Source organism: Anolis sagrei, chromosome 4, assembly GCF_037176765.1.
Source record: "Anolis sagrei isolate rAnoSag1 chromosome 4, rAnoSag1.mat, whole genome shotgun sequence".
Classification (NCBI taxonomy): domain Eukaryota; kingdom Metazoa; phylum Chordata; class Lepidosauria; order Squamata; family Dactyloidae; genus Anolis; species Anolis sagrei.
Window position 1 is genome coordinate 195,159,336 of NC_090024.1, and position 22,500 is coordinate 195,181,835.

The 22,500-nt window shown below is 41.3% G+C and overlaps 1 protein-coding gene across 1 annotated transcript; it reads right to left on the reverse strand.

The window, feature by feature from the left end:
• Nucleotides 1-8,813: 8,813 nt before the first annotated feature.
• On the reverse strand, nucleotides 8,814-21,263 carry CTSE (cathepsin E). The gene is made up of 9 exons (XM_067467104.1): nucleotides 21,053-21,263; nucleotides 17,117-17,271; nucleotides 16,159-16,276; nucleotides 14,717-14,835; nucleotides 12,956-13,155; nucleotides 11,150-11,272; nucleotides 9,990-10,131; nucleotides 9,509-9,607; nucleotides 8,814-8,990 (listed from the first exon to the last, which is right to left on the reverse strand). Exons 1-9 carry the CDS (start codon nucleotides 21,258-21,260, stop codon nucleotides 8,814-8,816), a joined length of 1,341 nt encoding a protein of 446 aa, XP_067323205.1. The 5' UTR covers nucleotides 21,261-21,263.
• Between the last annotated feature and the right edge of the window lie 1,237 nt (nucleotides 21,264-22,500).

Here is a 22,500-nt window from a genome sequence, read left to right on the forward strand (position 1 = left end):
CCTGCAACACAGCTAAAATCCCACATTATCTGCTTTGAACTGGAATATGTGACAGTATGGACTCAGATAAACTAGTTGAAAGCAAATATTGTGGGATTTTCTGCCTTGATATTCTGGGTTATATGTCTGTGTGGAAGAACTCCTACTCCCGATGTGTGGTGTGAATAGACCACTATGTGGTTTTATCAGAGTTTGGAAAAAGGAATGCTACACCCAATAATGCATGACATGGAACATATAAATACTACAATGCTTGGAGTTAGCAAGATAAATTGGACAGGAATGGGACCTTAAGGGCCAGTCCACACAGCCCTATATCCCAGAATATCAAGGCAGAAAATCCCACAATATCTGCTTTGGACTGGGTTATCCGAGTCCACACTACCATATATTCCAGTTCAAAGCAGATAATGGGGGATTTTCTGCCTCGATATTCTGGGACTTAGGGCTGTGTGGAAGGGCCCTTAAAGTGAGATGATTCCACAGTTTTGTGCTCTACGAATCTAAGAAGAAATGAGGTTACATTAATAGTGAAGAAAGATGTAGCAAAAGCAGTAAAAGGATATAATGCAAAGTCTAACTGAATAATATAAAACATCAGGGAAAAATCTATCAATACAATCAAAATCCAAGTTTATGCTCCAGCAACAGAGGTAGAAGAAGAAATTAAAAACCTTTTGCAAGAGTCCAGGAAAAAACTGATCACACACCAAAACAAGCAATTGGAATACAAAAGTACGAAACAGAGCTGAATAAAATATTGCAAGAAACCTTTGCCTAGGATCAAGAAATGAAGCAAGAGGCCAACTGATTGAATTTTGCAAGGCCAACAGTTGATTCATTGCACACACATTCTTCAAGCAACCAAAGATTGTATTTGTGGACATTATCTGATAGCTAATAAAGAAATCAAATAGACTGTTTAATTGGATGTAGAATATGGAGAAGCTCCATCCTCTCCACAAATTAAAGATTAGGAGAAGATGGTGGCACAGGTCACAAATGGCTAATATAGAAAAACAGAATAATGTTAAAGAAGGACACTAAATTGATCATCAAATAAATATTGAACCTAAAGAACATTCCTGTAGAATTTAAAGATAACATGAATAATTAATTTGCACAATTAAGTCTAATTGCTGGGTGCCAGAAGGACTCTGGACTGGAGACAGGGACATTGTTGGGGAAATGTGAAAAAATCCTATCCGCAGCCAGTTAACAAAAAAAGCTTTAATGGATGACAGATTAAACTCTCAGATAAGTAAGGCAGAGAGGAAGCAAAAGTAAAAAGTGTCAGGAAGGAAGTCTGAATCCTGAATGCAAATGTTCATTTTATTGTACAGATGGAGAGAGAGAGAACTTCAATGATGTCATGCATAGAAATAGAATATAGAGACATGATTTGCATCTCTCTGGATTCTGTTACACTATATCCCACTCCCACAATTGTATAACTATGTTTATACCAGCGGCCTTAATAACACTTGATACTGTGTTTGAAGAAGTAGGTTAATATCCATAAAAGCTCATCTTAAAATTTAAAAAATTACTTAAAATGCTGCCACATTTATTTTTCTCCCCCTCTCTCCTTTTCCTCATCAAAATCCATTATTACATATTGCCATGCGTATATCTGTAAATGATTTCGGGGCAAGATGGACCTGATTATGCAGCAATATTTATAAGGTAAAGGTTTTCCCCTGACATTAAGTCCAGTCGTGTATGACTCTGGGGGTTGGTGCTCATCTCCATTTCTAAACTGAAGAGCTGGCATTCTCCATAGGTCATATGGCTGGCATGACTGCATGGAGTGCCGTTACCTTTCCGCTGGAACGGTACCTATTTATCTACTCACATTTGCATGTTTTCGAACTGCTGGGTTGGCAGAAGCTGGGGCTGACAGTGAGAGCTCACTCTGCTCCCCAAATTCTAACCTGTGACCCTTTGGACAACAAGTTCAGCAGCTCAGCGGTTTAACCCACTACACACACACACACACACATACACACACAGTGAGAGGAAGATTGAGACTGATAGCAATTATATATGTTCTGTAATATTTTGTAATATGTTTTGTCTATTATTTTCTTGGGAACCTTTTTTTTATACTTTCTCACACCCAAATGAAGCATTAGATTGCAAATTCAATGCCAATATGCAGATTATCCACTCACAAAAGTGTGTATCTAATTTGGGATTTTCCAATAAGGGTAGTATACCTTCAGTTTCATATTTGCAATTGTATGGTAATTGTGTAAGAATGGTCATTGTATAGACCACAGTTTTGGTTGGAGATAATTGCTGTGGATCTCTCTTTTTTAAATTACTGGATTTAAAAAAAAATGAAAAATGTAATTTATGTAAATCTGATCGACTGAGAATAAAAATAAAATAAAACACCAACACTAAAATAGAAAACAAAACAAAAGAATCAAATACAAAAAATTTCAAAGGGGCCTTTGAGTCAGGGAGATAAATAAGATCTTTAATTTTAGTTTAATTTGATATGCAAGACATAGAACCATCAGTTCTTTTTTCTTTACTGATTGAATTCTTTTTCAAACATTTCTGCAAATAAGTAACTGGGATATAAGCCCGAGGCTACTGGCATGTGACTCCCATCCTCACAAACCTTAGCAGTAAGATGAAGTCAAACTATGAGTCAGAACAACAAAATCAAGCAACTTCCCTATAATTTACAACACTATCTAAGTCCTTATCAGTGTCATTGCTTCTGGGAATCTGATCTGGAATGTCATTGTCCTTAAAGCACCTGACTGAAACTTGGCTTTGAGCTATGTTTTCCATTTTATTCATTGGGATAGCCTGAGGAGAATAAGAGTTAAAAGGGAAAATTGTATGCTGTTCTAGCTTATTCCTGCTTGATCATCTTATCCTTATGCATAATTTTGTGTCACAACTGCAGGGATACATGGATGCAGGTGATGCTGGTCAAAGTTGACCAAAACTGAAACCCCAAACATTTGTGAGAAAAAGATTTGGAACAATAGCTTTGACCATTATGATGAGAGCTTGGAAGTAATTTATTACAAATAAGAAGTTCCCTTCAAGTTATTCCTTTCTCCAACAATAAAGTATTATGTTTAATATCCCAGTTTTCTCTCAATAGTATAATCTAGGGGGCCTTCCACACAGCCCTATATCCCAGGATATCAAGGCAGAAAATCCAAAAATATCTGATTTGAACTAAGGGTCCTTCCACACAGCCCTATATCCCAGAATATCAAGGCAGAAAATCCCACAATATCTGATTTGAACTAGGTTATCTGAGTCCACACTGCCATATATTCCAGTTCAAACCAGATATTGTGGGATTTTCTGCCTTGATATTCTGGGATATAGGGCTGTGTGGAAGGGTCCTAACTTGGAATGCATCTACCTTGTAGAATAAATGCAATTTCACCCCATTTTAACTGTCATAGCTCAGTGTTATGGAATCATGGGAGTTGTAGTTTGTTGAGGCCCTACAGCTCATTGGTAGAGAAAAAATAGTCCTTGTAAAACTACAAGCACCATGATTCTATAATATTGAGCCACTGCAGTTAAAGTCATATTGCATACATTATGTGCAGATACACCCATAATGACTGAAACATAATCAGAAATAAAGCTTCCAAGTAGGTCATTAAAATAATTTGACACAGTCTTCTTCCTGATGTCATTCCTTCTTCCACGTAGAAGGAGGTTTTGACATGAGAATATGCCTAATTCTCTTCCCCACCACAAATAACTCCAATACAACAATAACTTCATAACAACTGTTACCCACAGGACTAGAGCATGGGATTGCTCTGAATGTTTGTGTCAGCTCTATGGCGATGATATCACATGCTTCTCTATAGCTGAATAAGCAGATGTCAGCTGATCTTAATCACTCACTACAGGAACATGGTTCATGTTTGAGGTTACTCAATTGCCATGACAGTCAGAAATTTCACTTCTTCTTTAAGCATTAAATCAGTGGTTCTCAACTGTTGGTCTTCTAGATGTGATGGATCAATGGTATGGAATAATGGGAGTTATTTTACAAGGTCGTTAGCCTTCTCTGCCAAAGAGTCCAGCATTGAGGCATGGTATTTAAAGAGATATCAAACTGAATTAATTCAACAAATTAATTTACTCCCAAATACTGGCCATGCTGGCTAAGGCTTCTTGGAGTTGAAAATCAAAATATCTATGGGATCTAACTTTGAGGACCAGTGCTTCAGAAATGGGGAATCACCGTGATCTCTACTTTGGGGATATTGGTGGGACAATGCATGCTGTTGTGATTCTCTTCGGGAACTGAGAAGCTGTGTGGTTGATTAGCAGTTCAGAGGTGAGGCCAAGAATCTCAAGATATGAGTCAGATGCCAAGGAACCAAAACCGATAGAAGGGTGGCTGGGATACAAGAAAAAGGCAGAGTCTCAGAGCTGGCCTGTATGTCTTTCACATCACAGACAATCAATTTTGTTTTCAGAAGCCTTAGAGCACTCACTACCTTCCTTAGTTTCAGGGTGTGTGTGTGTGTGATTGTTCAATGCAAACAGTCGGGGCTGCAATACCTGAGCTAAGTCTCACCAGAAAACCCAGCTCCAAGGCCTCCTGGTAAGCTTTCCACATGTACAGTCTAAGAGATGTCTTTGCAGGCATTACATCTCAATACTGGATATCTCAGGGTGTATCTCAGGCATGTTACAAACCATTTATATGTATACACACATACACACAGTTTTTTTTAATAAAAAAAATAGCTGGGAACTGCAAATAAAACATTTTAGCCCAAATTTTTTACCATATTCCTATATTAACATTTTGTCTGGGGACAGACCCTGTATGCCTCTTCAGATGTCATCCTTGCAATATGTGGCATTTTAAGTTGGTCTAATCTTGCAGACAAAAGCAGACTGGAATGGCTTGTTTCATTTTCTTATATTTTAATTTCAAAATATAGCTTCCACTGTTAGGATAATAGCCAACCAAAGATATTGTGCCTTCTAATATGTATATATTACATTCTAGGAGAAGTGCACTTGAACATCTATTGTAGGCTAACAAAGAACTGCTGGCACATTCCCCTCTTGTGGGTTTAACAATTCATGTCAGCAACTAACTCATATGAGCTGTGTACCATTTGATGTACTCTTGGAATACTGAAGTTTAGTTTCCTAAAATGTGAGTGTTCAGGTATGGGGCACCACAGAATGTCTACTGCACTCTTCTGTGAATACTTGTCTCCAATATTATAGAGTTTAAATGGCTTGATTGCTTGTGTCCAGCTAGATGCTTAGCAAAATGACATACTGCTAGCCTTCACATTGTATAGTTTTGGTGCACTCCAAATAGATACGGCAAGCAGCTAAGAACAATTGTTAGCCCCAAACTGAATGTAAAATGGGTTGCTGTGAATTTTCTGGGCTGTATGGCCATTTTCCAGAAGCATTCTCTCCTGACATTTCACCCACATCTATGACAAGCATCCTCAGAGGTTGTGGCCTTACAACCTCTGCGGATGCCAGCCATAGATGTGGGTGAAACATCAGGAGAAAATGCTTCTGGAGCATGACCACACAGCCCGGAAAACTCACAGCAACCTAGTGATTCCAGCCATGAAAACCTTCAACAACACATTGAATGTACAATGTACAATGTTTTATACTGAAAAAGGAGGGGGGATTGTGTTGGTTAGGCCAAAAACTAGCCATCCTGCAGATCTAATTTGACATTTGACCTCTTCCTGGAATACAAATGATCTGTAAAGAATTAATGTTAGCCTACCAGGGATGTATAAAAGTGAAAACAATTTAAAATAAGGATTCAGATTAATGAGTTTGCAAAGTTAAAAATCTCAACTACTGGTCTACCAATATCACTGTATGACCTAAGATATAATGTGGATATGTGTTAGGGGTTGCAGACAATCTACTGGGCCCATCCTGACCACTTTTGAGATCCTGATCAGTCCCATTTATTGCCAGTATCAGTGAACCCATGCTGCCTCAAAATCCCAAGCAAATGGCCCAACCCTTGCTATATAGACTGAAAGTCGTGTGCTGAAATAAAGAGTACACCTTCCTATTAGTTTTTGATTAAAATGTAAAGACATATTTCCTAAATCACAACAGGTTTACTTTAGACTTGAAGTAACTACTTTTGTTTTGTTTTGTATTAGAATTCTAAAGTCCATCTACTGGAACCAAGTGCAAAATATTGGCAGATTGACATCCATTTATTCTTGAGGAACAAAATAACTCTATGCCCAGGAATTTGTTTTCAGTACCAAAACTATGCTCATAATCCTCTTGAAAAGAAATGCACTCTTAGTTGCCCTCGTCCCGCAGCCATTCTTTGTTTTAACAGTACAGTTACATATTTCTGAAGCTCTAATGAGAAAGATCTTCAGCAGTTCTCCTTCCCTTATAAAGGCATTTACTTGCTGGGCTAGTATGCGAATACTTGTCTTCTTAAAAGTAAGACCAAATTGACAAAACACTTCTACTAACTTTAAAATATATATGGTAATATTATCCAGTTCCTGCTTGCACTCTGTGCAGACATGATGGGCACCCACTGAGGGTGCATCTACATTGTAGCACTGATACAGTTTTGACACTGTTTTAACTGCCTGCCTCAGTGCTATGGAATCCTGGATGTTGTGGTTTGGCAAGGCACCAGCATTCTTTGGCACTGAAGTATGAATATATTGTAAAATTGCATCTCCTGTGATTCCATAGCATTGAACCAAGGTAGTTAAAGTAGTGTCAAACTGCATTAATTCTACACTGTGGCTGCACCCTAACTTCTATTCAGCAGAACTAACTGTGCACTTTCCCCTACTTTCCCCAAGTAGTCGATGACCCACCTCACTTCCTTTAGACTGTGTTGTAAGACCCTACTGAGAAATGTACAGTACAGAACAAGGGCTGCCTTTGCAATTCTTCTGTTCCAGAAATCACATAGTTAACTTCGAAACTGAAGATGCTATTAGGGAGATTTCTACTGATTGAATTACGCTGAGTTAATCATGCCTTTTACTGAATGAGTTAAATTTGAATTATTCTCTCACGTAGGTTGATTCAACAATCAGCTTATGTTAATTCTGCAAACAGTGTATAGGATTCAGCGATCGCATTGATTGATTCATCAAGGAACGCATTAGATTCAGCAATCATTATTTTGAGAAGTCAGTTTGAGGAGAAATGACAAAGAAGGCTTCAACAGATTAACTGACTAAATAACTATTTATATTTGGGGATTGTTGTTGGAGGGTTTGACAGAAGAAAGAAAGAGGGCGTATGTTATAATTTATATACAACTGGAAACTACTGATTTATCATTTGATGCTTGTTTTTTTGTTTGTTTGTTTAATATCCTGTCTTTTTGCCAAAGTGGTACCCAAAGTGACTCACAGTCTCAAAATTGAAACAAAGTGCAGTTAAAACATTGCATTTTAAGGTTTTAAAAAAACACAAACTGCTGAAAACAACATTAGTTTGGAACAATTTGTAGGTTTTATTAAAAGCATAATTATGAGAATAAAAGAACAGCACATAGAAGCCATTAAAAGACTCTTCTGCAACTACTAATTAATTCTCCATACTAATTGAAAATTAAAAAAAAAGTCTTTGCGTGATAGTGGAAGTAAAAATAATATGGGGGAAAGTCTAGCCTTGCATGAAAGGTATGTTTAGTAAGCAGAAGAGAAAGCGAAGAGGAGACATTATGGCCATGTATAGATATGTGAGGGGAAGTCATATGGAGGAGGGAGTGAATTTGTTTTCTGCTGCCCTGGAGACTAGGACGCAGAACAATGGCTTCAAACTACAGGAAAGGAGATTCCATCTGAACATTAGGAAGAGCATCCTAACTGTGAGCGCTGTTCTGCAGTGGAACTCTCTGCCTCAGAGTGTGGTGGAAGCTCTTTCTTTGGAGGCTTTTAAACAGAGGATGGATGGCCATCTGTTGGGGGTGCTTTGAATGCGATTTTCCTACTTCTTGGCAGGGAGTTGGACTGGATCGCCCATGAGGTATCTTCCAACTCTATTATTCTATTATTCTGAGTGTTCTTTTTCAAATATTATTTTTATTTATTTTTAGTATATGGTTTTATTTACAAAAAAATAGGAATAGAAAAGAAGATAGGTAACTTGATGTTCATAATGTTGGAAGATTATTTCCATCAGTTGTTTATTTATTTATTTATTTATTTATTTATTTATTTATTTGGAGTGCTTCTATCCCGCCCTTCTCAACCCCCTAGGGGGGACTCAGGGCGGCTTACAAAAGGCACCCTGTTCAACTTGAATCCTTTGTCAGTTCAATGTACTTTATTCAAAGAAAAAGAAGAGAGAAAGAAAGAGAGTTCTACAGCCTAAGATCAGCAATGAAAAGACCTCTTATATACCATCACCAAAGATTACTATTATGGTGGTGGGATCCAAGGAAAACCTTCTAGCAAGTATCTTAAAACTTGGGCAGACTGATGGAGGGAGATACAGTCTTAAAAGTTGGACAGGCTCATGGAGGGCGGTGTGGTCTTTCACATAGTATAGGCCCAAGCCATGAGTAATTTGATTTGTGCCTAGAGGGGGCAGTGAAGTTGGGTGTCACATGGCAGTTATCTGTTGCCTGTAACCAACTTAACACAGCAATCTGGCCATTGCCTTTTGAATAAAGAAAGATCTCAAGATATGTAAATGAAAGCCATTCTATGCATTCTGATAATGAATGAATCTGAAACCGAATGGAGAGGTGGGGGAAGAATTTTATTAGAGTTGCTCAGAGGGAGAAGACCTGGGGCTCAATTATGGTATCATCCAGCTGTTGGAGGAACAAGAGGTGCCAACCCCACTCTGTCATTTCCCCGGTCAAAGACAGAATAATACTGGCCAATAAAAACATCCCCCAGAATCCAAAGTGGCCCTTCTGGGGTTTGCATGTTCAGGGCCTGGAAACCACTGGAGCACAGCTGCATCCCATCGCTATTCTCCTAATGGGAATTAAAAATATAGATGTAAATTTACATAGAATTAAGTTACATGAGAGTAAATTGTAGACAATCCAGAGTAGTATATCAATATTTTCACCAGAACTTGGAAATATTACTTTTCTGGACTAGAATTGTCACAATATACCAGCCTGAATGGCCATTGCATAGTTATTAAGCACAGAAACTTGCCCCCCTTTCCTATTCTTTAAGTATATTTTGATTGCATAGTATGATTAAAGCATGTTAATAGATAACGACTTCTCATTTAATGAGTTAAGCTATGCCATCCTAAGAATCTGGTTATGGAGTTTCATGTTTTGACCTCTGTTCAGAATTTTTGGCAATGGAGCCACGAAACAACAGCTGAGCTCACAAATAAGGAAATAACTGTTCACAAAGGAGAACCGTTCTCATGTCTCCTTCCCCAGTGCAAAGCTAAATATAGATATTGACAAATGTGGTCCACCTCCATGAAAGGCATGTGCTCTCAAGGCGAGGGACCATGAGGCAGGACTTACCATGAGGGTATATGCCTCTGGAGTAAGAGAGAAAGGAATCCCATTGAGGGTGAAAGTAACAGTAGGCATCATATTGAGGTTGCTACATTCAACAGCATACTGTGTGAAACAATAGACAAAGGCATTAAAGTGTGGCAAATGCCATTTTTCCAATTAAAAACAAACTGTGCTAACTCATGTAATTTGGGGAGAGGAGTGCATGCAACTGTATCCACACCTTTTTCATTGCTTTGGAATATGTCAAGACAACATCCAACATACATACAACAGAGTTATGAAAAGAGCTGAGTAAACCCACCCCCATTCAAATTGCACCTCCTTCACCTTGGTGTTGTTTTTCATTTTACACAATTGCTCTCTGAGTGCTTTTAATAATTTGTATGCCATGTGCATTATGTGTCTAAACACTTGTTAAGATGACTGGGCATCAGTTTAAGCACCTAGCTAATACGTTGCTCAAGGGTCCTAAATTGGGACTTACTTCTCCATCTACAGGTTGTGCACCAATTAAGTTTTGCATTTTCTTTATCTCATCAGGTGGACCTGTGATGAGAGAGGTCCCCGTGTCCACGATAGCCTGGCAGCCTTCTGCACAAAATGCAATTGTCCCTCCCACCTGGATACTGAAGGGAAAGAAGATTAAATAAACACTGCAGAAAAGAAAGTTTCGAGGGGGCTCTTGTTTCTCCATGAGTATTACATCTCATCTCATCTTAAGCATCAGCTGACTTGAGTGAAAGACAATTCTCTTACTTTTATGTTTAACTTATCATTATCTTAAGACTTGTTTTTGAAAAAAGGAATTCATTACAAGTAGCTCATTATTTCCTTCCAGGTCCTGGATTAAAGGGATGCGTCAATTTCCAGTAATCTAGTTTTGATCAACGCCGGACAGATTTATTGCAGTTTATTTATTTATTTCATATCAAAAACATTTCATAAATTAGTGTAAAACTGATAAAAATAGAAGGAGCACAAGTGGCTAAATATCTTTTGTCCAAAAATGGGCAACAGCAATGGCATTGTCTGTAGCCTCCAACAATTCTTCCTCTGTACATGAAGCAGGGCATTTTGGACAAGCATACAGATGTGAAGTTGTCTGTTCGGCTCCACAGTCACACAAGGTGGGAGGTTCCTTTAGGTAGTGCCGTTTTGCCAGGCTGTCTTTTGATCTGCCCACTCCACTTCTGAATCTGTTCAGTGACTTCCAAGTTGCCCATTCTTGGTTTGCCCCTGGAGGAAGACCCTTATGGGGGGCCATTTAATTGGGATTTCCTGGTTTAGCTGCCCAGAGGGATACTCTTGCTGTTGCTGGGGGAACATTCGGAGGAGTGGTGGTTCTCATGAAGTTTTTACTTGATTTGAGTCTACTGGGAGGAGACTGATAGCCATGCAGTGGATGGCTTTCACAGAGTTCAACCTTATTTCTCTCAGTTAGCAGCAACTTACTGTTGTACATCGGGGGAGGGGGGGCAATGCCAGCTAACTTGTAGAGTTTATCAACAAGAGTTTATTTATCATTCATGTATTCATTATTTATAAAAAATAGTTTATTTATTGTAGTGATGATTTATTGCTTTCTCTTCACATGCCTTCCTATCACTGTCTCTATTGAAATCCCAGTAAACCCCCACAACTTACTTATCCAGTTGGATCTGCCAGTATCCTTTTTTAGAGACTGGTATCCAGTTGAGGTTTCCACTGAAAAGGGAAGGGTCATAGCCACCAAAAATCAACTCCCCTCCTATGGAAGAATCTGGGTTCCTGTAGAGATAGAAGCAGTATAATTTAATATGAGCATTTCCTTCAGCATAATGCTAAATTAGAAATACAACATTAATTGCCCCTCATCCTCTCAATCAAGTCTGGGAAACATGGAGTTTTCCTGATGGTGTTGAATTGCAGCTCCAATCAGTTCTCAGTTACAGTGTGTGGGATTGTAGAGAGTTGGGGAGTTGAGAGTTGAAGAGATGATCAACAACTTTTGAAGGAGCAATATATTCCCCACTCTGCTTTAAAGCAAGGTCACCAGCTCCTCAGCCCAGGTCTCCTGGCTCTCCTATTGCCATATCCCTTCCCTTGCCTCCATTCCAGGTTGTGGATGTAGTCTACTTCCCGTTCTGTCCTCCCAGTTCAAAAGTATGTTTCTTCCCACTCTGAATGCAGTCTGTTAGGTTTTTATGGCGGAATGTTGTCCTCAACAGTGGGAACTAGGCAAAGCAAGACAGCTGCTTTAGGTGGTAGAATAGCTGGAGCTTGTAATTGTGCTTTTCACCATACTTGACCCTTGCTGCCATCACTTATGCCTCCCTCTTGTACCATGCATCACCACTGTGGTGGCTCCATCCCCTTTCATCTGGCTAACATTAACTATGAAGTTTTATTCAGCAATGATAGATTGAGATTGATGCTTTTTCACATAGCAGGAGAGAAAAGGTGCAAAGAGGATATTGTACATGGGGAAGGATGGGTGCAAAGATGGAGATAATAGTACAGCTCATCCTACCCCCCCCCCCACCGTGCTGTAAAATTATGTATGTTTTAGATTTTTATTGTGGAGTTTCATCTTAGGACCTCTTCATACAGCCCTTTTGGGCCATGCCATTGCACTGGAAATTGCCGGTGAAAGGGAAGGTGCACAGGGTGGCTTGTGGTGCTCTGTGCCCTCCCTCCTCCCTTCATCACATGAAGGGGATGGGAGAGTGTGCTTTGGCACCTTTTCCCTCCACTGATCAGATGGCAGACAGGACGGCAACATGTGTTGGCCCACCACTCTTTCTGCCATCACCATGGCAAAAAGGGGAGGAAAGTGTGGGTATTTCTGTCAGAACTACCCAAACTACACTTTCTTCCAGATAGTGGTTGAGAAAGCACCTTTTGGCGCTTTTCCACTTTGGGTGGAATGTGAGCGGAGCCTGCCATGCATTGTGTGATGGTTGCATAACAGGCCCCATCCTTGCTGCGATTAAAAGCAGCAAAATTGGGCAAAAATGCCCCGTGTGAAGACGTCCTTAATCTTAGCTTTCATTGGATTCCATTTGCGGCCTCATCATAAGGGACTAGATTTGGCAGCAAATGCTGATCTAGCCCCTGCCATCTACAAGGCCAGCTGGCTCCTATCAAACAATGTTGTGCTGGCCTCGGGGTGTAGGGGGGCAGAACCATCATGACACCGTCACCCTGGCAATATAGGAGATTTCCCATGTTGCCCAATCTGTGGGGGGGGGGGGGGGGGAGCTGCGTGCACCACGTGGGCTCCATGCTTTCCACCATGTAATTACCCTCCCGGTGAGGTGGGCATTGCAGGTGATGCGAGGTGTGGAGCGCCAGAGTCCCCACACCTCACAGCGAAGCAGACTGCCGCCTCTTTCTGCTGCCGGCTGTCTGATGAGGTGGTAGGACAAGTAGTAACCTTGAAAGGGTATATTAGGAAACCAGTGCTCATACCTGCTTAAGTAAACAGAGAATAAAGGCAATTCCACCAGGTTTTGGGCCATCATATTATCAAAGACTGGTGTGACTCCATCCACTGCCAGAGATGGGTAAGCCAAACCAAGGATCCCATCAAATTCAGAATCCAGAAAGGTGTTTCCAGGCTCAGAAACACTCTCTGCAAACTGCTGATTGGTTACAGTGATTCCTTCAACCTGAAAAAGAGAATTCCTCTTATTCAAACCAATAGTGGCACAATAAATATTTTGCAATCCAAAGGAAATGGGTTTTACAGAAAGGGAAACAAGAGATTGTAGGGATGGCATTCCATAATCTTTTAGTAAGTGTGGAGGATAGTGTATATCATGAACACACCATCTCAACTCCTTTGCTCTGGTGTTGAATAGCTGGGGTTCGTTACAGTAGACATGATTCAGGCAGATGAACCAGGGGTTTCAATCATTGTAAGTGCCTGTGATCCGCTGAAGTTAACCCATAAATTAAGAGTTACCTCTAGTGAGATCTCTCCTCCAAATTGAGGGATTCCCCTAATGGCATGGGATACTCCCTCTCTTACACCCACACAATTTGCAAGGTGGGTGAGTAATGGGAGTACAGGTTGCTGCAGGGTGTATGAAAAAAGGGAAAGTCCCATTATGGGAACTGAAGATGGATTTTTGGCTGAGAGTCAGCTGCATTAAGATCACTACTGGCTGAAAGGTCATGAGTGCGAAGCCAGCCCAGGTCAGAGTGAGCTTCCAACCATTGTGTAGCTTGCTGTCGACCTTTGCAGCTCGAAAGACAGTTGCATTTGTCAAGTAGGAAATTTAGATACCGCTTATGCAGGGAGGCCAATTTAACTAATTTATGAAGCCATAAAATCTCCAGCAAGCAAGCAAAGTACTCCATCAGTGTCACAAATGGACGGTGAAGCAACAGCTCACCTGGTGGCCAGAATACCCTCATGAAAGCTGGAAAGTTAAATAGCCTCTGTGTGTTTGTCTATATATGTTGTGTTTCTATGGCATTGAATGTTTGCCATGTATATGTACATTGTAATCCACCCTGAGTCCCCTGCGGGGTGAGAAGAATGGAATATAAATAACATAAATAAATACATAAGATGCAGATATTATTTTAAAAACATATGTTTGTCTTCCACAGCTGGGATGGGCCAAGACAAAGGATGTCATCACACTATAGCTGAAAGAGTAGGCAAAGAGTCTGCATCTCACTTAAAATCCTATAGCTGACTCCTGCAGAATTGTGGGGTTTGTAGTTTAGAGAGGGGCCCTTAAAATGCTCAGCCAGTGAGGTCCTGGGTTTCACTAAACTACTCTGGTCATAATAATAATAATAAATCTTTATTTATATGCCATTTCTCTCTCACAGTGGGGACCCAAAGCAGCTTCCAACATGTTAAAAATACAATACTAAATCAAACAACAATCAAATGTATAAATATAAAACATTGTAAGCAATCAAGGAAAAAACATAAATAGCATTTTAAAAATATACATTATTGTACTGTACTGTCATATCTGATTACACTTAGCACCGCCCAGTGAAGGTCAAGGTGTATCATATCCAAAACCAACCAAGGTCCTTTGTCAAATGAGGCAGAAAATCTTGTAAGCATACTGCACCCATCCTGTTCTTAAAATACAACAATTTATTAAATAATTAGCACGATGCTGCCTTTTTATCATACCAAATGTTCTGTCTGAAGCAGAACATTCATCATATCTAATGGTAGGGCTGGAGCCTGCCACTTACAGTCACTGAATCCATGCCAATTATTCCGGTCAAGCTACCGGTTCCATAACGAATGGAAAAAGATGTTCCAACTTCATTGTAGGTGCTGGATTCTGTGGGGTGAAATCTGGAGTGCTCAACTATAGTTTATAGAGAGAGAGAAATGTCAATCAGGGCACCTTTATGAAACACATATGCTCTAGCTTATTTTTAGTGGGACTTATTTGAAAGAAGGTTTGAATTATTGTATTCTGTTATATGCACCTTGAGTTCCAGCCTAGGAGAAAGGTGGGACATAAATAAAGTGATGGATTGGTGAATTGATGAATGACATCCTGACATAGCCTTATACAGCTGTTCTGTGCACCTTTAATTGAGAATCAGTCCTATTAATAACAATGCAATTTTTTTCTGAGTTTTAAAAGATACAGGATTAAACTGCTAGATTTCATTCCAACCATCCCATTTTATTAATTTTGACAATGAAAAACCTCTGATTTTGTATGCTGAATCTACCTTGAGAATAGATGTTTCATTTATTATTGTAAATCTGTCCCCATGTGGTGAAACAGGAGAAGAAATACAGGATTTCCTTGGCTATTAATACTCCTTCCTGGCTATTCTTATTTTCTCTTCAAATAACTACATGCTTAAATATAGATTAGCAGCAAAATTATTCTGCTCCAGAATAGCGATATTCTGCACTACAGTTTCTAGAAAGAAAGGAATTACCTTCCAACAATTGGGGAAAAGGATAATTGACCCAGCTTGCACAAATGGAATAAAATACAGGGTTAGTCAAAATGCATAAGCCAATAAGCCATTCAATTGAATGGCTTATTGGCCTATGCATTTTGACTAACCCTGTATAACTCGGGGCCCTTCCACACAGCCCTATATCCCAGAATATCAAGGCTGAAAATCTCACAATATCGGCTTTGAACTGGGTTATCTGAGTCCACACTCAGATAATGTGGGATTTTCTGTCTTGATATTTTCGGATATAGGGCTGTCTGGAAGGTCCCTCACACAGTAGAGTACACACTAAAGCAACAACATTTCAAATACACTTTATGTGACATTGACAACGACTCTGCTTCTGATATATAACAACAGAAATCAAATCACAGAAAACTGCCATATATCAGACAAAGATGCTGGAAATTACCCAGTCTTCATGGGAAACTACTCCAAAAAGATTGCATCACTGCATGGAGCATCTGCCATAGGCAGAGTTTAAAGGAGAGCTTGGTTTTCTGGACCTTAACTCCTAGCGTCCTTAGCCAGCATGGTCACTTTCCCAAGTTTTACTTTATATTGGGTTCCCAATGCAAAATGTTTTGCATCTAAGGAACACCATCATTTCCTTTGCCACAAATACTTTAAAAGAGATAACACACTTATATAGAACAAAGGCGTACAAACACCCCATGTCTCTCCTTCCCGTCCACAATAATCCATACCACAAGCTTTGCTGGAACAGTAAACCGATGGTACCCATAAGTTGGAGGAACCAGTGTCAAAAAGCACTGTGAAATTCTGAGGAGGAGTGCCAATAGAGATCTCTCCAAAATACTCCACCTAACACAAAAAGAAAACACCATTTATCTCCCATCCACTCTGACAGCACAACCACATAAAGAAGAAAGACTTCTTAAACATAAATGGAAATCTTGCCAAATTCAATTAGCCAGATTCAAATGGATATTATGTACCTATGAACTGCTAGATGGACCAACCAGTCCATTCAGTAGATAGATGACCTATGCAATTATTATTCAATCCCATGCCCTCTTCCCACGGTTACAGCTTTGTACTTATCCCATTCACAGTAGCTTACCCCACTGGTAAAGAATGCTGTTTTTAACTGAGTCTTAGTTGTTGTTTATATGCCTATATGTTTTATTTAACTGTATTTTTAAATTGTTTTCATTTTATGTTTTGTTTTAAGGCCCCTTGTGCCATGTATAAGCTATCCCGAGATGGTGACGGGATACAAGTCACCATCTTGTATCCCGAGATGGTGACTCGGGATACACACACACACACACACACACACATATATACATATATATATATACATATATCATATATATAATCTTGAGTTTAATTTTTATGCCAGGAAATAATAATGTTTAGTGCACCTCTATCTGCCCCGACAAGCTGCTAGCTTGTGATTTGTTTTGATTGGTCACATAGGTGTTAGATCCCAAGGCCTAAATGACTAATTAAAATGGGAATACACTAGTAGAATAATCAATGGCTGGATATGCAAAATCCTTTGTTGCAAATGGTGGCAAATAGTTTGTCTTTGGCGTGTTCAAAGTCCTTCATCCATCAATTTTATGCCAAGCTTATCTACTTTGTTGCTGCTATGACTTGCTCCCTATAGTTACTTCCCTGGTTTGACTCACAACTTACATCAAAATAGTTGAGGAGTGGCTCATTAATTTCCTGGAAAGCAGAGCAGTCCTGGGTGTATTGAATGTTGTCCACCTTGTAACTTTTCCAGAATTGAGACAGTTCACCACGTTCCCTCAAAATACTCCGCAAAGATTTGTGTCTTTTCAGAGGAACTCTAGGGAGAAGGAAACAAAACAGTATGCTAACTGAATATTGTATGTTAAAGTAAGAAGTATTATTAGAATTGCCAGCAGTTTATACTCTTTAATTGTTACCTATACCTTCAGAACTCTACAGTATGCATTACATTGTAAAATATTTATTTAACGTGTCATCCAGATGACATGATAATTAATTAATTAAATAAATAAATATTGTAAAATATTATTCATGGAGGTCATTTTCCTATCTCCTCTCCCCCTCTCTCTCTTAAAGTCATTATTATTGTCACCAAATAATGTTATAATGGATTTCTCTCATTATGGTGCATTAAAGGGGAAAATATCTTTGATGATTTATCATTCATATAATATCTGGATGGCCATCTGTCGGGGTGCTTTGAATGTGATTTTCCTGCTTCTTGGCTGGGCGTTGGACTGGATGGCCCACAAGGTCTCTTCCAACTCTATGATTCTATGATCTGTTCAGCCCACCATGTGGCTTCCAGTAGAGGCATTCTTTGTTTACAGAATGCAATTCAATAAATCTTGATCTTTGAGGCACATTTGACAAAATTGCATTATAAGATTTTGCGAACCTGAAAACATTATAAGATATTCAACCAGTTATTTAAGTGATACGTAAGGTCTTTGGGAAGGAGTCCCACAGCTAGCCCTTTTGATGCAGTCCAAAAAATATGCCAAGGAAAGTCACTTACCTTTGCAATCCAGTGACAAGCAAAATGTAACATGTTATAAGGACCAGCCGCTTCATCTTGGCAGTATAGGTCTTACTGCTTTTTTACACTTCTAACAACTGAATAAAAGCAGTTCAGTTCCAATAACTGAACAAAGGCCCAACCCAACTGAGTGTTAACATTGAAGATAAAGGTACCATGAGAAAGCCACGCCACTTAATGTCAATACTGTTCTCTGGAGTAGACATTGCTCCCTGTACAATTGCTCCATTCCAGTAGCCAGTTATTAGGCCATTTTTTTATACTGAAGTAAGGAAAGGCTGGAATAATTGGAGGACTTTACCATAGGCAGCTACAGGTATAGGCATAGATGCCCTCAATCACAAATTATGTTCCTTGTATGGAATGCACTTATGTGTATAGATACTGGATTGAAATTCCTTTCACAAGAGCTTTATTTTATTTATTTGCTATATGGGAACAGCATCTGAGTCACTCAGTGGTGGAGCCTCCAGTGGCGCAATGGGTTAAACCCTTGTGTTAGCAGGGCTGAAGACTGACAGGTCAGAGGTTCATATCTGGAAAGAGCATGGATGAGCTCTCTCTGTCAGCTCCAGTTCCCCATGTGGGGACATGAGAGAAGCCTCCCACAAGAATGGTAAAACATCAAAACATCCAGGCATCCCTTGGGCAATGACCTTGCAGGCGGCCAATTCTCTCACATCAGAAGTGACTTGCAATTTCTCAAGTCAGTCCTGATACAAAAAACAAAACAAAACAAAACAAAAACTTTATGCAAGAAAAAAAGTGGTGGATAAAGAATGGAATCAAATTTGACCAGAAAAAGCTATAAAAACAACTTCAGCCCAAACAAGGAAATATTCTTTGCAGGTAATTTAGCACTGGAATCTGACATCCCTGTAATGGATTCAAATTTCTCTCATGCATGAATCCTTACAAAACCCACTGTGATTTCATCTGCAGGTATTTTCATGCTTAGTATTTTTTTTCTGCCAATATTAAAATAATGTTGACTAAATTACCAACATGACATAGAGAGAATTACAAATCTGACACATTGGAACCCGTTGTAGCATTACTAAATATATTAAGAGGTCCAGATGTAAATCTAGTGCACAAGGGAGCCATACTTTTCCTTTTGTTGGCTAGCAGGCAGGCAAGTGTCTGTTGGCAACTGGAAGAAGGTTGATAACCTAAATCTCATGGTACTGTGAAATCTGAAACTCGGCCTTAGTAGAGAAATGAGTATGTCAGGTGGAGTTCATGTGGGCGGTCTGCTAATGTCCCAAATATTCTCTTGAAACAGGCATGCTTCTCCACCCCTCTCTCTTTCTTAGAGGTATCAGCAGCTTCCTTCTTCCAAAGAGCCCTCTATTTAACTGGAAAATGTTGTAAAGAACAATAATGTTCAATTGCAATTAAATCTTTATTAACATTTATTAAGACAGAGTATTTAACAGTATTTAGCAGAATACATATCTTATCAATTCCACTTAACAATACAGAAACACATACATCTTTGTCCAGGTACATGTCTATCAAAAAGTTCCTTTACATGTTCATTTTACATATGTGATGGAAATACACATATGGAAGGCATCTTCGGCAGAGATACAGGCCCCTTTCATACAGCTTTATAAAATATACATTGAAGTGGATTATATGGCAGTGTGGACTCAGGCAGCACAGTTCAAAGCAGATATTGTAGATGATCTGCTTTGATATTCTGGATTATAGGGCTGTGTAGAAGGACCCATTGAGATTTATTTATTTATTTATTTATTATTTGCACTTGTTAACCGCCACTCTCAGCCCGAGGGCGACTCGTGGCGGTGTACAGAACATAGAAAGACAACAATTTACAATAGATCAAGACCATAACACGACATCTTACTAATACGACAACTAATTAAACTAAAAATCCGCTTCGTCTAGTTTGGGTCATACTCAGTCTCATAGTCATAGTCCATTCCGGTGGTCATTCCAAAATCATAGCACTTAGTTGAAGGCCTTTTCGAAGAGCCAGGTTTTCAGGCCCTTGCGGAAGGCCATGAGGGAAGGCGCCTGTCTGATTTCAGCAGGGAGGGAGTTCCACAGCCGGGGGGCCACCACCGAGAAGGCCCGCTCTCTCGTCCCCGCCAGGTGTGCCTGTGAGGCAGGCGGGACCGAGAGAAGGGCCTCCCCAGATGATCTCAAGGTCCTCATGGGCTCGTAGGCCGAGATGCGGTTAGCAAGGTATTTTGGGCCGGAACCGTTTAGGGCTTTGTAGGATAACACCAGCACCTTAAATTGGGCCCGGTAGCAGATCGGCAGCCAGTGGAGCTGGGACAGCAAGGGCGTTGTGTGCTCCCTGCGTCCCGCTCCGGTTAACAACATGGCTGCCGCGCGCTGGACTAGCTGGAGCTTCCGGGACGTTTTCAAGGGCAGCCCCACGTAGAGAGCGTTGCAGTAGTCGAGGCGGGATGTGACCAAAGCGTGTACCACCGTGGCCAAGTCAGACTTCCCAAGATACGGGCGCAGCTGGCGCACGAGCCGAAGCTGTGCAAATGCTCCCCTGGTCACCGCTGAAACCTGGGGATCCAGGCTCAACGATGAATCCAGGGTCACACCCAAGCTGCGAACCTGCGCCTTCAAGGGGAGTGCGACCCCGTCCAGCACAGGCTGTAACCCTATACCCTGCTCGGCCTTGCGACTGACCAGGAGTACCTCTGTCTTGTCTGGATTTAATTTCAGTTTGTTCGCCCTCATCCAGACCGTTACAGCGGCCAGGCACCGGTTCAGGACTTCGACAGCCTCCTTAGTAGCAGGTGGGAAGGAGTGACAGAGTTGGACATCATCTGCGTACAGGTGACACCGCACCCCGAAACTCCGGATGATCTCACCCAGCGGCTTCATGTAGATGTTAAACAGCATGGGGGACAGTATGGAGCCCTGAGGAACACCACAGGTCAAAGGCTGTGGTGTTGAACAGGAGTCCCCCAGTAACACCTTCTGGGTACGACCCTCCAGAAATGACTGGAGCCACCGCAAAGCGGTGCCCCCAAGACCCATCTCTGCAAGGCGTCCCAGAAGAATACCGTGGTCGACGGTATCGAAGGCCGCTGAGAGGTCCAGGAGCACCAACAGGGACACACTCCCCCTGTCTAGCTCCCGGCGGAGATCATCCACTAAGGCGACCAAGACCGTCTCAGTACCATGTCCCGGTCTGAAACCAGACTGCGCCGGATCCAGATAATCCGTGTCTCTCAAGAATACCTGGAGTTGTGAGGCCACCACGCTTTCCATGACTTTGCCCAAAAAGGGAAGATTGGAGACAGGCCGAAAGTTGTCAAATTTAGTGGGGTCCAATGATGGTTTCTTCAACAGCGGCTTTATAATAGCCTGTTTTAGGCTCGCTGGAATCTTGCCTTCCCGAAGGGAGGCATTAACCACCACCGTTACCCACTCAGCCAATCCCCCTCTGGCCTCTTTCAGAAGCCAGGATGGGCAGGGGTCTAGGATGGATGTGGTAGGCCTCATTCCTCCAAGTATCTTGTCCACATCCTCGGGCTTCACAAGCTGAAAAGAATCCATCAAAATAGGACAAGCAGGTGCTTGTGTCACATCCACGGAGACTGCATTTAATGTGGCGTCCAGCCCAGAACGGATCAAAGCGACTTTGTCTGCAAAGAACCGAGCAAATGCTTCACAGCGCGTGGCCGAGTTGTCAGGGCTCCCACCTGAGGTAGGGGGAGTTAAAAGACCTCTGACAATCCGAAACAACTCCGCCGGACGGTTTTTTGCAGACGCAATAGTGGCCGCAAAGAAAGTTTTCTTTGCGGCTTTTATTGCCGCGGCATATGCCCTTAGAAAGGACACAAACCGTGCTCGATTTGGCTCGCTTGGGTCCGAGCGCCACACGCTCTCTAGTTCCCTCTTCCTTCGCTTCATCGCTGCCAGCTCCTCAGTGAACCAAGGAGCTGGTTTAGCTCGGTTACTTGAGAGGGGACGTTCCGGAGCGATCCTGTCAATTGCCCTGGTCATCTCCCCATTCCAGAGAGCAACCAAGGCCTCGACATGGTCACCTACCGAGGTTGCGGGGAACTCCCCAAGAGCCGTCAGGAATCCATTCGGATCCATAAGCCTCCTGGGGCAGACCATCTTAATGGGTCCTCCACCTTTGCGGAGGTTAGGGGGCGCAGTGAGCCTAAATCTGATCAGGAAGTGGTCGGTCCATGGCAACGGAGAGATGGACAACTCCTCCACACCGCCACCCTGCTCCCATCCCTGACAGAAAACCAAGTCCAATGTGTGTCCAGCACAGTGGGTGGGGCCAGTTATTTGTTGGGACAGCCCCATGGTTGCCATGGCAGACATGAAGTCCTGAGCCGCTCCTGTGAGGGTTGCCTCGGCGTGGATGTTGAAGTCCCCCAGCACAAGAAGCCGTTGGGACTCCACCACCAGGCTCGAGACCACCCCCGCTAGCTCAGGCAGGGAGACTGTAGTGCAGCGAGGTGGACGGTACACTACAAGAATCCCTATTCTG